The following is a 17,496-nucleotide window of genomic DNA, read 5'->3' as shown; positions in this document are numbered from 1 at the left end:
GGCAGAGAGTGTTAACCCCACCTGTGTAGTTAAATAACAGCAGCTGATACTAGAAACATTACCTGTGTGTATGTGAGCCATTCTAGACCACCAGAAGTCTCAAAGCAGCAAAATGGACTTAAACCATTGTTTATTTTACTGTTGACATCTGTGGAAACTGTCACGTGTTTAAAATGTCCTGTGAGGTTTATCCATGGGGTCATGTGAGCTGGCTGTTGTGTAGGATAACACCAGCTGCACGGACAGTGTGAGATAAAAGTGTGAAATGTCAGACATAAAGCTGTTCAAGTGAACAGTGAGGCTGCTGCTGTGACCTGCGGGGGTCTCTGCTGAGTCGAGGGAGCTCTGAAGATACTTATAAATTTAAACATTTCTCATCTGTCCACCAGAGGTCTCTATGACCATGTTTTAAAGCTCCTGTCCGACCACAGGTTTGGATGAGCTTGTTGTGTGTGTAAACCTCCTCCACGCTGTCTCACATGATTGAACTGTACCCTGCTGAAAGAAAAGTACATTTGGTTTAGAATACTTACAGTACTGCACACACCTTTGCTTGAGTAAAATACAAATGTAGAACTTTTATGTGTTTGTGTGTTTCTTATTGTGGGATGTTTTATTCTAACCAAGGCAACCAAGACAGTTTTATTCTATTTATTCATCAACAGAACATATGAGTCACCACTGGTATATATATCTATATCTATATCTATCTATCTATCTATCTATATATATATAGTACTTGTACTTTTTCAAGATTGAGGGGAAGGGAGAGGAAGTGGCAGAGTACGTCATGCATAGAGCGAAAGACGCAACACATTTGCATCCACTCCTCTTCCTCTTTCTTACTTGTGAATGCTAACACAGCAGTGGCAGCACGCTGCAGGATCTTTGAAGAGTAAAGACTGCGAGATCAGGCTCTAAAACAAAGCCTCCATTTCACCTCCGCCTCACAACTGTAACATAGTAAAGACAGTAAAAAAAAAGAAAAAACATTCCACAGACTTTGTGAAAAATTGCAATGAATGTTTGCAGACTGTTTCCAAGTGACCACTGGGAAATCAACAAGGCGTCCAGACATACGCCCACACGCTGGCAACTGCTGCTTCATGTCATCGCTCAACCATTTCACCTATAATTTGGTTTTGGAGCAGGGCGGCGTGTCCAGTCCTCTGTTTATCTCAGAGCTGTGATGACTCTTTTTACACTCACACTTAATTCTTCAAATGTTAGGAAGTGATTTACTTTGTCACTGACACGCAGTATTAGGAATTTGATCTGTGCGTCCTCTTCGTCCCATAGCGATAAAACTAGTCAGTGTGATCTGAATTCTTCCTGAATGAGCAGTGATGTTTCATTTTGTCAGTCTTTTTAGTGTCCAGAGCTCAAAATGACGCTGTAACAACATCTGTATTGACATTCCATCTTCACCAGAAGGGCCAGCATGAGAAAAGTGGCCCTCAGTGGTCTTCCTGTGCTTCAGACGTCTCCAGCTGTCTTTCCTCTCGCCCGAAGTTAGTGACAATCTCAACTAAAAAAGCTGACACTGTGTACCTGTGCTAGGAAGTGGTTGCCTTTATGAATCGAGCCCTTGTGGCTTATTTATTTGTTCTGCTGTATTTTTAGTAACTGAAGCTAGAAATGACTGTGCTGTTGGTTTAGGTGTGCCGGTGAATGCAGGAGGCTATTTCCACTCTGTCTTGCTGCAATGTGCTCTCAACAAACAACCTTCCGAACCAAGCAGTGACCAGAAGTGGCCGAGTGATGAGACAGCGAAACTGAAGCCGTGATAATGTGTAGTTTATCACATCAAATGTGTGAATGGGCTCTGCAGCATCTGACGACAACGCTCCTCACATCACATCGCTGCACACGTTACCTGGTGAAATCTCATTTTCAGCTGCACATGTTCAGTAGTTAGTCATTTGTCATTGGAGCTACTTCCCCAAAGGTCTTGACATGACCTGCAGACAGTTGCAGACAGCTGTCATGATGGCTGGGTATGAATGAGCGTTGCTTTTTTTTTGTCGCTGTAGACACAGCAGTGACCTTGGCCCAGCGTACGTCAGGAGGTGACCTTTTGGTCGGATGATGTCCTCACCATCCATTCTGGGTGTTCCTGTGGCAACACTGTGGGATTTTCACACACAGAGCTGGAATGCCCGGATCCTAGGTGCCATTTTAGTGAAAACGTCTATATCAGAAGACGCCTGTCTAGGCATGTGCTTCTCGTCTGCCACACACTGACCTATGATTCAAACAAATGGCAGTAATGTACATGCACTTGTGCTGAATGTTCTTGCAAAGCCGTCTCTGATATTTACATGCTAGGGTTTGAAAGGATGTTGTTGGGTGTTTTTAGCCTAAGGACATTTAGGAAGAAGAGTTATTTTTGAATATATTTGGAATTGTTCATATATGACAACAGCTGTGCACCTGTAGTGTTTTCTCTGAAGTTTCACAAGCTTGGACATCTTAGTGGTGAAATAGCTTCTGCTGTTGTTCATTACATTATGTAAATGTTGCTTTAACATTTACCATAACCACGTGTCTTTTCACTCCCTATTACATTTATTATTATTATAACTAAGCTGTTAAAAAATGCACTTTCACTTTTAATGCAAATGTCCTGACTGAAAGTGAGTTGAACATCATGCTCTCTAGCTAAATGAGAAATGCAGAGCTGACTGAACTGTGCTGTTTGATTTCAAAGTTGAGGCGACATTATCTACAGTGCATCTACAGGCCAGTTGCTGCGAGAGGAAACTATTTGAGGTTAGATGTGTGAAGGACAGTTGCAAAGGAAAAAGGAAGAGAAGCAGACAGAACAACCACAGGGCAGTTTGGTCGTTTATTGTGTTTTGAATGGAATAAAACAGCTCAGTCTGATGAGCGGCGTTACATAACAGCTCAGAAACCCTTACTGGAACCATGAGTCAGTACAAGTCAGACTGAACAGCCATGAATAGATTACAACCCGCACGTGCTTTCTAACTAAAGACTGCAACGCTGGACCACTCACATGTTGTTTTGCTATTTTTCTGACTCATGGTTAATCCACTGTCCTTACTGACAGGATGTCATCAGCTCTGACAAAGCCCAAACACCAAGTACACATAATGCTATACATGTGTCAAATATTCTCCTAGGAGATGTAATACTGTGTTTGTGGCTGTTAAAACCCGGAAGGCACATCTAGAAACGTTAGAATAGAGAACACACTTAAAGTTGTTACGCTCAAGTATAAAACCTTGTCACATACATCTCTCTCAGTGATAATCTAACTAGTTATTATTGTAGTACGAATGTACCTCTACAGAATAAATAGGATATAATATCATTTTGAATGATTTATTTCACCCTCAGTTCTCGTCATACTGAATGTTCTAGGCTCAGTTATAATCATACATCAAGTACCTCTGACCTTGCAGGTGGCACCTGGCTGCAGCACACAGTCTGTGTATTCACACACTCAGCCACAGCTAGTTGAAACCATCCAAACCCACAAACTGCTGGACGTTTGGGAAATCAAGACAATGGTAAGGCTGGTAACATATTTCCATGAAAAGAACATGAAAAGAATACAGATAAAGATGCATATGCATCTTTATTCTTATTATTTTATTTTAGGGCTGCACTTTGAGCTAAACACCATGTTAACATGCTAAGATTGTAATGAGAATGATGACATGCTGATGTTTGACTAGTGTTATAAGGTTTACCATTTACTGGTTAACACAAAGTTATGGCTGATGGGGATGTCATTAGTCAGGCAGTATTGGAGGATCAGAGGATGTATCAGCAGAAACAATTGCATCATCATTACAGCATGATTCATGTGGAATCCAGACGTTATTGTTTCAGTCTGGACCGAAGTGGTGGGCTGACAAATTCAACATTACCATCCTGTCACTCCAAAAATGAAACCATCACTTTAATTCTGTCTTGATAACAGTTTCCACAAAATCGAATCCTGTTAGCTGTAAAATATTGGCTTTCAATAAACAACTTTAGTGGCTCAGAGGCACCTCTGAGTCTCATTCCACCAGTGTGAGTCTATGCTGCGTTTAGCACAGCCTCCACTCTGACGTATTTTCTGGCTTGCTGGACACTTTTCCTGAACATGTGTTAGACATTTTTGCTTCACGGTGACAGATTCAGTGGAGTGATTTTCTTTTCTTTCAACTTCGATCGATGCATTTTTTTTCTGACATTTTACAGGACAAATAATATTTGTATTACTTCGCCCAACACTGTGCTTTTTTATTTCTGAATCATTGAGGAATCCAATAAACTTTCCCTACATACCATTGAACTGAATGAGAGTCATTGTAGAGGATCTGGGGGTTGTTCACCATGAGTGAGAGTGCTACTTTATTGTCTGAGAACTTTCTTTGTATCCTCTGGAAAATATGTTTAGAGCCTTCCCCTCCCCCGGCCTGTCTTGGTTTGACTTGGCAGCTATGACTTCACTAATTAATACTGGCTGTTCTTGCTAATCGTATGATGATATTATGATATCCTTTTAGCGCCCCTCATAGCTCAAGCATAATAAGACTAGACAAGCTGTATTGCACTGTACTGGGTACTTAAGATAATTTAAGATCTTAGAGGAGAATCTTTAGAAAATGTATTACTGGTTTAAGTGAGATCACAGTGAGCTGCATTCGCACATATACACAGTTGTTTGAGGATCTTCCAAACTACTGCACATTATCGTAAAACTTGCCTATTAAAGTACAATCCTTTCAGCCACTGTCATTCTTGGCGAGCAGGGAAAACACCTGGTGCAGCAGCCAGGAAAGCATACTCTTCAGAAAAAAAGCTCAATTTGAGGCCATGCAGTATCTATGCTGGCAGGCCACCTGAACCCCACCTGTCTAAGACCCACATACTTTTCTTTTGCTTTCTGTCTGTCTCCTTCTATTTATAGCTCATCACTGGTTGTCTTCGCTGTCCACCCAGCTCTGTGAGTAATGACTGATGAAATGAAATTCAGGAATCTGGTGTTGCTTTGGACTGAATTCCTTCCATCAGGAATGTTTTACTTTCTGTTGCAGTCACTGTAATGTTTTTGCTATAATTCTCTTAGTCTGGTATGTTCCACCGATATACAGTAGGTGCATCCTTGGGTAACTATAAAAAAAAAATAAATGCAGTCATTTAGTGCTCCACTTTGGTGCTAGTCTTATATCAACTATTGCTAAATTATATAAATTGCTTTTATATTTCAGAACACAGTCAGGATCACCGTTTCTATATAATACTGTGTACAGTTCTAGTGACAAGAAAAAATATTTTCATGGTTTTCTGCATTAATTTGTTATAAAATGTGATCTGATCTTCAACTAAGTCAAGAGTATTAACAAATATAATGTGCCTAAAATAATGACACACACAAAAAAATAAAAACAACCATAAAAACCTAATAGTGCTAGTGGAAAAAGTATGTGAACCCTTGGACTTGGCAACAATAACCTCAACCAGGTGCTTCCTGTAGCTGTGGATCAGCCCTGCACATTGTTCAGGAGGAATTTTAGCCCATTATTTTAGGAAGAACAATTTTACTTCTGCCATATTATTTGGACGTCTCTGTGTGGCTCTCTTAAAGTCGTTCCATAGCATCTCTACTGTGTTGAGGTCTGGGTTCTGCCACTACGAAAGGTGGATTTTGTTTTTCTGAAGCCATTCTGAGTTCTGGTGTACAGACATTCTCACATTATCCTGAAAATTGTTTTGATACACTTGGGAATTCATCTTCCCCTCAATCCCTGCAAGGTGGCCAGGCCCTGATGCATTAAAAGCAGGCCCAAGTCATGATGTTTCCTCCACCATACTTAATACCATATGATTGGGATGATGTTTTTATAATAAATAATTCAATATAGTTTCATCAGTCCAGAAAACATTTTGCCTCTACTGCTGTGGAGGGTGAATTTGCTCTCTGCAAACTTCAATGTACTTCTATTTTGTTCTATGCAATGTTCAATGCTTTCCTGCCATAGACACACAGCTTGTTCAGTGTTTCACCTACTGTGGACTCATGAACTCAAACCTTTGGCTGTCTCTCAGGGTTGTTTCCTTACTTCATTAATGAGTGTTTGTTGTGCTCTTGGGTTCATTTTGACTGTCTGCCCACTTTCTTGGTAGAGTAGCCACAGTCCCAAAGTGTCTCCATTTGTAGATTGTTTGTCTAACTGTAGACTGGTGAGAAATGACTGGTGAAACTCTAAAGTCTTTGACATCCCTTCGTAACCCTTTCCAGCATTATGTAAATCACCTGTGTATTCTTCCTGTGGGGAGTGGAGTTAGAGTTATGCTGACACCTGACTCCAATCTGCTTTTTAGAATTGGTTTTGTGTTTACTTTAGGCACATTAAATTTGTACTATTTAATATTTAATACTCTTGACTTAGATGAAGATCAGATCACATTTTATGACAGATTTATGCAGAAAACCATGAAATTCCAAAAGGTTTGTGCTCCTTTTGTTCTGATTTGGAGCTATAGAAATAATTGAATAACTGAATTGAATTGATCATTGGAGGAAAAATCTTGCTGACTTTGGTAATCCTCTGAGTTTTTATCAAAATCAACACAAGCTGATCCAAGCTTTTATTTATATTATTATTATAGATAATAAAATAGCCCTCTATTTTGTAGACTAACATGAAATATTCTGTGGTGAATATATAAAATCTTACATGGGATTGCAAAGAGTAGGGGTATTGGTTTGTTGGCATTGTATTGTTTGTGTCTTGGGGTCAGGGTCCATGTAAATATTTGTTAACAATATTTCTTTTGAGTTTCTGCAGTGATGGTTTCCAGACAGATGATGATGATGATGATGATGATAACTTTCTCCACTATGAGGTCATGATTTGTGGCTTTTGGTCGTGACAACATTTGGTTGGATTGTCATGACATGTGGACATTTCTCACAAAAAAAAACTATCTAGTTACACTTTATAGTTCCATGACATCTAATGGCTCCTTAAGAAGTGTATTATTCTGTGGTATACAACCATAAGACCACTATGACAACGCTGAATATTAGTATGTTAAGTGTTAAGTGTCAAACTTGATGACATTAGTATTTAGCTCAAAGAACTGCACGGTTAGATATTTTCTGGGATGCTTACAGACAGAACACACAGGCTGTTTGGATTAATGAAGATCCCCTCGTTGTGTGTATCCTCACTGTCAACACTGGTGTCTCTGCAGCAGCTCCGTATTAAATAAAGGCTGTCTCCTTGTGGCCTCTGACACTGTTTGCTTCCAGGCTCATTTGAATTCTCCTCAGGGACGAGCTTCTCTTACAACCGGAGAGATCAGTGTGATCCAGCTTCACGCCGACCTCAGACATGCAGCCCTTACACCATGGAAACCAGAGGGAAGAGAAGGATTAAATCTCCTTTGAGCTTGGCTGAAGATACGCATTAGGGTTTCAGAAGTATTTTAGGTTCAGCATGAGAAATCTTATGAAAGTATGTGCTCTATGTCCACCCTTTCCAAAAATCAGCTACTATATCTGTCTGACCAGCAGCTGGTCAACATGATATAATCTTAATTAACTTTATTTGGAACTGTCACCACAAAGCCCTGAAGGTTGTTTGACTTCCAGACAACTGGGCTAATGTATTTTTCTCCCCTCTGCTTGTGTTAAGTTCTGCAAACTTAGTACGCCACAAGACTGGAAAGAGAGGGAGGAGAGTAAAAAGCGAGGAAGGAGCTGGGGGTGGAGGTGTGCGTGTGTGTCTGGAGGTGGAAATGGGCAGTAGGAAGGAGGAATGTGAAACATTTCTGATGCTGGTCCAGCAGCTGTTTACATGGTAGTCAGCCTGTGACATCAGAGTCCAGACTTTATAAATGTCAGCAGGCACAAGAATGAGCAGTTAGCAAATAGCTGCAGTGGGTGCACCACACCGTCACGCAGGTTACTGAGACAGACCGAGCTCCATGGACCGACTGCTGTGCGACTGCGTGATAACTGTGGCTGTGCTGCTGTGCGTGGCTACACAGGTGAGGCGCACTCTCACTTGTTTACAGTAGTTTGTTTTGAAGGAGGTGATTATGGACTGTATTTCTGTGTGTGTGTGTGTGTGTGTGTGTGGGAGAGAGTTCAAATAATGAAGCTAATTTCCTGTGATTTGTCTTGGCTCAATTTACTTGTACAAGCTGAAATACAGTTATAGATAATATGCCTGTGCAATGTGATCATTTATTGATTACCATATTGCCTTAATGTACAACATTTGGAAACACTGCATGAGTGCATATTAGTTAAGTTTTGTGTGTGAAGTCTTATTTACAGTGTGCTTAAATCTTCTCCTCCATGTTATCAGTGTGATCACATTGATTTGAAAATACAGTATGTAGCCTTGCTGGCAGTACAGGAACACAAATGCTGCTCAGTGTCTTCATAAGAAAGCCCAGAAACAGATTGTTCTGCTCAGATCCAGTCAGACTGGACTTTGATCAGAAATATGTCTTAAAAACAGTAGTTTGGTGTAATAGTGTGCAAGTTCTATGAATACTGTACCACATATGAATGTGTAGTAATGAGTAGTCATTTAGATGATGATGATACTTGTGGTGGTGGTGAAAACAACAATATTGCTCATATCACATGCTGCACTGTCGAGCATGTTTGTATTTAGCAACCTAAGGTCTTGCACTAACATCCTCTAGCCTGGCTGTGCCTCATGTCCCTGCAGGTGCTGTGCCAGGTGTGTGCCCGGCCGTGCCTTTGCCCTCATCCGCCCCCCCAGTGTCCCGCGGGAGTTCCACTGGTGCTAGACGGCTGCCGGTGCTGCCAGGTGTGCGCCCGGCAAAGAGGCGAGTCCTGCTCTGAGATGTTTCCGTGCGACAGTCAGAGAGGACTGCAGTGTGACCACAGCGCCAGCTTCCCCGGTGACCCCGGGGAGTGTGTCAGTGAGTGCTTCTTCTAACAATCCAAGTGTGGGTAAGAGAGAGTAGGGGGCATACTCTGCAGAGAGGAGGATGTTAGCACCTCAGCCAGTCTAAATAAATGTTTAAAGTCCGCTCAACCAAGAGGGGCAACCTACTGGGTGGTGGGTGCTGCACCAAAACGTTTCAGCTTCTATTTCCAGGGCTGCTGTTGACATGTTTTATCTGATGATGGCGCTTTGAGCATGATAGATGGCAGAGAAAACACTCAGGTTGAAAACCAGGCTCCTCGGTTCTCAGCAGAGAGGCCTGGTTTTCCCATTAAACTACATACCCGCTGGCAGAGACAGCAGCTCCCATGTCTCTCCTCTTTCTTTTTAATTTTCCTCTGTTTTGTCTCCCTGCATCCATTTACCTCCATCTTCTCTCTCTCTCTCTCTCTCTGTTTACCTAATTTAATTCTTTCACTTCCTGATCAAGTTTCTTACATCACTCTGAGATGCAGCAGTGGCCAAAAAAAGACGATGCACGTTTTGTGTTTCTTACAGCTAAGGAGGATCTGGGCTGCGAACTGAATGGCATCACTTACCACGAGGGCCAGTCGTTTCAGCCGTCCTGTGACACTTACTGCCACTGTAGAGGTGGGGGGGTGATCTGTGTGCCTGCTTGCCCTCTAAATGCCCGTCTTCCCACTCCAGACTGTCCCAACCCGCAGCACATCCGGCTGCCAGGGAAATGCTGCAAGGAGTGGGTGTGTGAAAACCTTGAAAACACAGTCATTCAGGATGCCATCACAGGTAAACGCCAACTGTAGATGGATGAATAAATGTGTTGCAGTAGTAAAATGTTCCCTCTAAAGAGTTGCTCACTAGACATCCTCTGATGCAGGAGCTCCTTTAAATTTTATCCTGGCATCAGAGCTGGTTTACAACATATTTCCAATGTCCTGTTGCTGGTGCCAGATGTATTTCCACATATTCTCCATATTCCTAAACTATAACTCATGCTCACTGATGATCAGTCCATATGGCAACATAATCCTTCCTCCATTTATATGTGGTTTGTCACGGTGGTCATGTCTGGAAGTTTTTACTGCAGCATTTTTGCATTCATTTGGGGTGTGTCTGGCCAAAGGGAAACTCCCAAAGTCCAAATATATCCCAAATTTCTTTACAAGAGTCAAAACATATTTTTTCCCCAGTCATTAAAGTTAACCACAGCTGTGTGACAATTAAACACACGAAGCCATGTAAAGACTACATTAAAATGTGAGAGAAAAAAGAAAGGGGCGTGTTGGGGAAATCAAGCCAAACACTGTTAAATAACATTATGAGAACAGCAAAGGGACATTTTGTTCTTGAATACATAAGCTGCCATGTCACGCCTGAAAAACAGCTGATTATCATGACTGATACATGTTGCTTTGGATTTTAAACATTCAATCCAAAGCGCTGGATTGGTTTGGAATTTTTAGATCAAACATTAACATTACTAGCAGCGAATCAGCCGTGACTGATTGAAGGTGACTAAGATGAGAAATGGATGTGACACAGTGTCATTAAGATAATATGGTAATATATAATAAAAAAACAGACACAATACATGTTTTATTGTTTCCAATAAGTTTATATTATTTTCAATTGAACATAAATGTTTGTAATCGAGCTATACTTCTATAGCACAGGGTATAATTAATGTAACCTAGCAAACAAAAACCAGACAAAAATAACAACAGAGTTGATCATTCCATTAATAAGGCAGGCAGCAGGCTGAGTTTCCCTATCTTGTGCTAAGCCAAGCACAGCTTTAACTTCACATTTATTGTGCAACATGAACTACATGCTACTTTATCCTCATCCATCATTTCGTTTGATTTCTTTAGCAACTAGACCCAACAGGTTGTTGCCAGCTCTCAGCAGCGATCGTGCCCTAAACAAACTGGCCCCACCTGCCTCCGTGTGTATAGAGAAGAGCACCCAGTGGAGCGCCTGTTCCCAGAGCTGTGGGGCTGGAGTCTCCACAAGGGTCTCAAACCAAAACTCTGCCTGCAAGCTGCAAATGGAGACTCGACTCTGCAAAGTTCGGCCTTGTGGTGCTGTTCAGCCTGCAGTCAGGAAGCCTGCGGTGAGCTCCAACCACACGCTGCTTTTGTCTGCTGCTGTATGTTAGCTCAGTTTAACTCACCATAAATTATATCATGTCACGTCTTTAAAGGGAATTCTCTGGCGAATTGCAAGTAATAGTTTAGGATTTACCTGCTAACCTTTGAGTTCCTCGACTGCTGAATGTTAATACACTGGAATAAAGTGAAACACACTGTTATCTCAAACATTCAGAGCAAGCTGAATACCACACGAAGGTGTGTGAAAACATGTAGTGTGATTGTGGTGAACTGAGAGTTTGACAACTCAGTTACAAAGAATTGTCTTTCACAAACATTTCTCAGAAGCAGAGCTGCTTAAGACATTAGCAGATCTTTTATTTAATTAGACATGTACAACACTCAATGAAAGAATGAAGCAGAAGACTTGATTTTAACCCCCCGATAAGACATTTCCTTTATTTTAGTCAGTGTTTTTATGCCTCAACCATTTACTAGTTAGTACTCTTAATATTGTATTTGCCCAGACAGGATTGCAGATCAGAATTGGTTACATCTTTAAAATGGTTATCTTTAGTAAAATATATATGTTAGAACCTGCTTTAATTAAATATATAATATAAAATGTCTCAGAAAGCATTTGCATATACTACAGTATATTTACACTGTATTTTCTTTCTTTTCCTGTGTGTGTGTGTGTGTGTCTGTGTATATGTGCATATTGTTTTCTCAGTGGGGTCAGCAGGGGAGCTGCAAGGCCAGCTACATGTCACCTGGGCCCATTCAGCTGGTGCACCAGGGCTGCTACAGCACTCGTGCTTATCAGCTCCGCTACTGTGGACAGTGCACGGACTCTCGCTGCTGCACGCCTTATCAAACCACCACTTCTCAGGTGACCTTCCGCTGCCCCTTCGGCAGACAGCTACAGCGAGCTGTGATGATGATCCACTCATGTGTCTGTCACAACAACTGCCCCTACTCCCCATTCACTAACCCTGCACTGTGGGGATTCAGGCCCTGATCAGCCTGTATGAGCATTGATTTATTCACAGCTGGGAGACTTTGCTGACTGATTCGGGGAGCATGCAGTGAGAGAAACCTTAGATAGTCTCTAATCAAAGGACCTTAAATGAGAAAATGACCATTGTAGATAAAAGCTGTGACTGAGGCAAAATGTTGATCTTGACATGGACACTGAGTCTGCACTTATCCCCAGCTCCTCCTGCACCTTGAGGCGCTATTACGGCCCACTATTCTGGTGGTTTGACCTTATTAAAGAATCTAAATTATTTGGCAAACAAAACACATTTTATTTACAGTATATAGTATGTTTAATACTGAATAGCAGAAAGAGAAGACAAGGTAAAATAATCGCAGAATCCTCAAAATGAAAATTATAGAAATAAGAAGAAAGAGGAAAATGTTCTTATAAAGGTGTGCACTGAATTAGTTTTGTGAAATTTAAAAACCATTCACAGTTCGAGGGAGCCAGTAAAGAGTAAGCTATTGGAACAATTTAATCAGAGTGATCTTGCATAATTGTGCGTAACTGAAATATTAAAATTTCATTTAAAAAAACTAAACTCTGATTGAACTATGACAGTTGACCATGATGTTGCTGAGGTCATAAAGAGGTTTAAACACATACAGTACTTGCAGTACTATCCGGCAATATATGTTAGCAGTGGGCACAGCTGGATACTTTCATTCACTATTTAAATCATCTAAATCCTAACACTAGGTTTTAACTTTTAACTGACGTTTCTGTGCTTTTCTGTGACCAGGGAGCTGTTCTGAGTCTCACAGTTCATGCAGTGAGATCATTAGTAGAAGGGCAGCAGTTGTGCTAATAAGGACTGGAACATTTTCCATTGCACAAAAATTCTACAAGACAGAAGTTGGGTTTATCAAATAGAAATATGGAAGCACAGGCAAAGAATAGAGAATACCTTATCTCTGAAAGTATTGCTGACACTGAAGACATTTGGGTTTAAGGTCTAAAGATGAATAAAATGTGAACTTTTATTTGAGGTAACACCTTTTATATTAGATAACCCAAAATCTGAGTGAGGAAAAGACCATCCGAGGCCTCCCTTAGTTTTTCAGAATGACTTCCTTTACTCCCATAGACAACTCTCTAGTTTTCATGTTTACATAGGTCATGTAAGCCCTTCGTTGTTGTTTAACATCCTGAGGTGTACATCAAATAAAAGTCAAAATTCTAATCTTTTCTTTATGTTGAACCCAAATGTCTTTAGTACAACAAAAACAAATGAATTCATTTGTACAGAAGGGAGCGACAGCCTACACTGGTATCCATGACAGCAGCTGCAGCTCTAAGACTACATCTGCTGCTTGTCCTCTGGGATTCACATTCATTGTTGCTACTCATGTAATTATGCAATATGGATGGCGTTGAGGACTGACATGTTTTGGGGATGTTAATTAGTAGGTCAAAGGCCTCTTGCATTTCACACAGTGGTTTGACTGCTATTGTTTTTTGATGTGAACATTTTAACTTTTACCTTGTACAGATGTATTTGTGTTTTTGACCTTGCACTTATTTTTTATTTTCTGTTTTGTTGTAAATAATTCTGGACAGATATCTATTACAGTATGTACAGGCTTAATGAAAAAGTGTTTTAATGTCTTACAAACCATTTTTCCTGAATTTTCCTCAGTACGTTTTCTGTTTTTGATATACAGTATATTTTGTCATATTCACAGATTTTTAGTGTTAGTGTATTCTGTACAAATATTTCTTAACATTTATTCCTCTTACTAATGAGCTGAACAGAAAAATGCTGATTTTTGCTATAAAACGTTGTATTACTGACTTGTATTACTATTTATAGCTTTCTTTACAGACACCTTTACAATGTTTGGCTTTATGGTTGTGGCCATGACAAGACATCTAGTGAAATTACATTCTGCATTTGGCAGATGCTTTTATCCAAAGCGACATACAAGGGTATAAATTCCTACTGAGGTGTAGCTTTTAACATATTCAGAGGAGTCTTGTGGTCTCCCTCACTAGCACCATGGTCAATCACATGACTTGCTGTAGGCACATTTATACATATTTCATCCATTTCCTAATGATGGAGGTACCTGAACTCAAGTAACTTTGGAATTTTCTTCAAATCTTTGACTTATGTATTCCAACAACATTTTTGCATGGTTACTTGGAGTGTTCACTTGTCTTCATAGTGTAGTTTTTGACCAGGATACTGATTTACCAGTAAACTGACCTTCAAAGTATATGTGATGGTACATTCCTTGAAACACATTCACTCAGTTGGTCGTCATGTAACTGTGTGACTTTCAAAGTCACAAGTGATGATTTTCAGTGATGCTATGAGATACAATTACTAGACATTGTCATTCTTGAAAACCACTGCAATAGTTGTTGAGATACTTCAGCCAGAACCAAGTGGTGGATTGACCAACAATATGAAATTGCCACTTAAATCTTTCTACTACCCTAGAATCAAGCAGCATGGCAGATTCATGTCAGGTATGATAATGATTTAATCATTGTTTTATGAATTAAAAATAAGACAATACTGAGACATGTTTTTGAATTGCTAGTTTATGAAAATTCCTCATCCTGTGAGGTTGTTTACTGTCCAAACACTAAATTATACAATAACCACATAAAGCTCATATCGAGAAAATTGCTGTTAGGTACTGACGAAAGGATACCACAAGAAATCACGTTGGCACAGATTTAAACCAAGCAGTCCCTGTAAACTTACTGGTACCACACACTGTTGGGTAGCTACAACAGAATCACAGCATATTACCACAGGATGTGGTAAAATACTTTTCTTTAAACCAGCCACTATCAGATAACCACCACTTGTTAATTTACTTACCAGCAAAATGCTGAAAAGGGCTAAATGCTGATACACAAATTGCAGTTAAAAGTTGTAGAATAGCTATATAAAAGTTATAAAAGTGACCGATTTGACTGAGTGGGCAGTTTAAAGGAATGGAAGGAATTTCCATTAATAATATTACTAATGTTGTTATTGTTATTATTACCCTTTATACAAGAGGATGTGACAGTATCAGAGAAATACTTTAAACGTTTATAACCCATTCCTGTTTAAAGATGTATTTTTCAGCGAAGGTTACCATTTTGTGTCTTGTGTAGTAGCCATTTTTCCTATTTCTCTTGCAAATGTGGTTTTGCAGTATTATGGCACAATGGCTTTTCTATCAAGAAAATTTCTTCTTCTTTTATTTCACTAATAACACTTTAGATCATCGCTCACTTCACAGTGTTCAGAGGGTTACATGACATTACAACTCATAGGTATTTGTTGCAGTACTTTTCTCACCAGTTCCCAAAACGTTTCTGTCATTTCCAGAAAAATGTGTGCATTATTTACATTATATGATCCATTGCTTTTCTAAATAAATTCCCTCCATGTCAGTGAGTTAGTGGATGTATAATATTTAGCCAATCATTCTCTCTAATTCAAAAGTTTACATTTTTTAAATTCCCTTTACTTTTCTAGAAGGTTTCCCTTTATTGCGTTTTCAGTGGTAGTCTCTTAATTAAAGGTATGTGTAAAATTCATGTATTCCCCAATAATGTTTTCCTCTTTCCTCTCTCTTTTTTCTAACACACTCCAACCTGTCCTTTATTTACTTTTACTTTTATTGTTGGAATTATCTTGTGCTACTTAAACTCAACATGGATTTAATTTAGATTACTCTGATTCTGAGCTTTCAGTTAAGAAGAATGACAAACCAGACCACCAATGTAATTTCTTTGACAGTGACAGATGCAAAAACTCAAATGTGGTTTGTAGAGAGTAGGTTTTAAAACAGGAAGTCTTCTCTAAACCACAAACACATTCAGGCTGTTTCTTTCTGCATAGACAACCAGCACACTCATTGAGAGAGGAAACTAACTGCTGTCAAGAAGACGATGAATCGCACATCTTGTCATCAAGTCAGCTTTGACTTTTCAGGCAAATTCTTGCCTCCTGTTTTCATCTTAGTATTCATTATTGGTTTGGCAGCAAATGGATGGGGATTAAAGTCCTTGTTACAAAACTGGAATAAACTGGGAAATGTCAACATTTTTGTTCTCAACCTTGGAGTTGCTGATATTTTGTACCTGCTCACACTCCCGTTCCTGATGGTGTACTACTTCATGAAGAGTAAATGGATCTTTGGAGATGTATTCTGCAAGATAACAAGATTCTGCTTCAACCTGAATTTATACGGCAGCATTGGATTCCTTACCTGTATAAGTGTGTACAGGTACCTGGCTATTGTTCATCCAGTCAGAGTCCGGGGAAGATTAACTCTCATTCATTCTGTGGGAGTCTCGGTAATGGTTTGGGTCTTTGTGAGTGTTCAAAGTCTTCCAGACATGTTCTACACCAAGACATTTGGAAACAAGTCTGGGAAATGCTACGATACAACATCAAAATACCATGTTGATAATTATCTGATATACAGCCTTGGATGGACAGTCATTGGGTTTTGTCTTCCATTCTTCATCACTGTGGGCTGCTACGGACATGTGATTGTTCTACTATGCAGAACAAATACAACCGACAAGGTACTGAGACAGAGATGTTTGAAGTTGTTGTTCATCTTGATTCTTCTCTTCTCTATTTGTTACATCCCATTTCATGTTTTAAGGAACCTAAACCTCTGGTCAAGAGTTCTGACCAAACAGAAAATATGCCATGAGTGGAATAATGGAGTCTACATCGCTCATCAGATAAGTCGTGGTCTTGTATGTCTGAACAGTGCTCTCAACCCTCTGATTTACCTTCATATAAATGAAGAAATTCCTGCTCAGTTCAGACATCTGCTCCAACAAGCCCGACAAACTTTCCAGCGGACGTCCAATACTCCTAGTCAACATCCCTTGGTACAGGTGCAGAGTGTCTAATATGTTGATGAAATTTAAATTGAACAAATGTATAACATAACAATAATCATAATAATAAAATTTATTCATTTAAACAATTCTGGCATCTTTAATTATTTAATTGTTGACTTTCAGAGAGATCTACAGAGAGAATAAGATCATTGAGGTTGTGGTGCGGTAAGTGCTATGTATGCACTCCTTAACACATCTGTATCAGTTTTTCAAATGCACGTTACATGCATTTAAATAGAACAAGAAGCTGAAGTGAAAGTAAAGGGAAAGACCATAGATTGCACAAATTAGCACAGTGCATTGAGTATTCTACCTGCAAAGCAGTTTAGAGTCTTTGATGGTGAGATTAGGTTTCAGATAACCCTGTTGCCAAAAGTAACTGGTGGTACTTTTCTCTGATGGTGAATAAGGAAATAGAGACTTCTACCGGCCGACAAGGTTTTATTTCTTTGCAAAGATAGGTCGGTCAACACACGAGTGATCAGAATGAAGAAAGACCCCGAACAAAGGAAAGTCAGGGTTTTTATACCTGAGGAACACCCCCCAGGTAGGTTTCACAACCTTTTGTCTGTTG

The 17,496-nt window shown here is 39.8% G+C and overlaps 2 protein-coding genes across 2 annotated transcripts; both read left to right on the top strand.

Annotated features, from left to right (window-relative positions):
- Window positions 1-7,829: 7,829 nt before the first annotated feature.
- On the top strand, window positions 7,830-13,850 carry ccn5 (cellular communication network factor 5). Its single transcript, XM_026366855.1, has 5 exons — window positions 7,830-8,019; window positions 8,715-8,931; window positions 9,456-9,704; window positions 10,790-11,031; window positions 11,742-13,850. Exons 1-5 carry the CDS (start codon window positions 7,957-7,959, stop codon window positions 12,027-12,029), a joined length of 1,059 nt encoding a protein of 352 aa, XP_026222640.1. The 5' UTR covers window positions 7,830-7,956; the 3' UTR covers window positions 12,030-13,850.
- Window positions 13,851-15,729: 1,879 nt separating this feature from the next.
- Window positions 15,730-16,959, top strand: LOC113167626 (P2Y purinoceptor 1-like). The gene has a single exon (XM_026368404.1). It carries the CDS (start codon window positions 15,951-15,953, stop codon window positions 16,929-16,931), a length of 981 nt encoding a protein of 326 aa, XP_026224189.1. The 5' UTR covers window positions 15,730-15,950; the 3' UTR covers window positions 16,932-16,959.
- Window positions 16,960-17,496: the final 537 nt, after the last annotated feature.

The sequence above is a fragment of the Anabas testudineus genome, chromosome 7 (assembly GCF_900324465.2).
Source record: "Anabas testudineus chromosome 7, fAnaTes1.2, whole genome shotgun sequence".
In the NCBI taxonomy this organism is placed as follows: domain Eukaryota; kingdom Metazoa; phylum Chordata; class Actinopteri; order Anabantiformes; family Anabantidae; genus Anabas; species Anabas testudineus.
This window is presented reverse-complemented; position numbering and strand designations above follow the sequence as displayed.

Excerpts from the sequence above, each read along its gene's own strand:
- ccn5 (XM_026366855.1), top strand. The coding sequence starts at position 7,957 with ATGGACCGACTGCTGTGCGACTGCGTGATAACTGTGGCTGTGCTGCTG. Across the intron at positions 8,932-9,455 it reads TGACCCCGGGGAGTGTGTCA|CTAAGGAGGATCTGGGCTGC; the intron begins GTGAGTGCTTCT and ends TGTTTCTTACAG. Across the intron at positions 11,032-11,741 it reads CTGCAGTCAGGAAGCCTGCG|TGGGGTCAGCAGGGGAGCTG; the intron begins GTGAGCTCCAAC and ends TTGTTTTCTCAG.
- LOC113167626 (XM_026368404.1), top strand. The coding sequence starts at position 15,951 with ATGAATCGCACATCTTGTCATCAAGTCAGCTTTGACTTTTCAGGCAAA.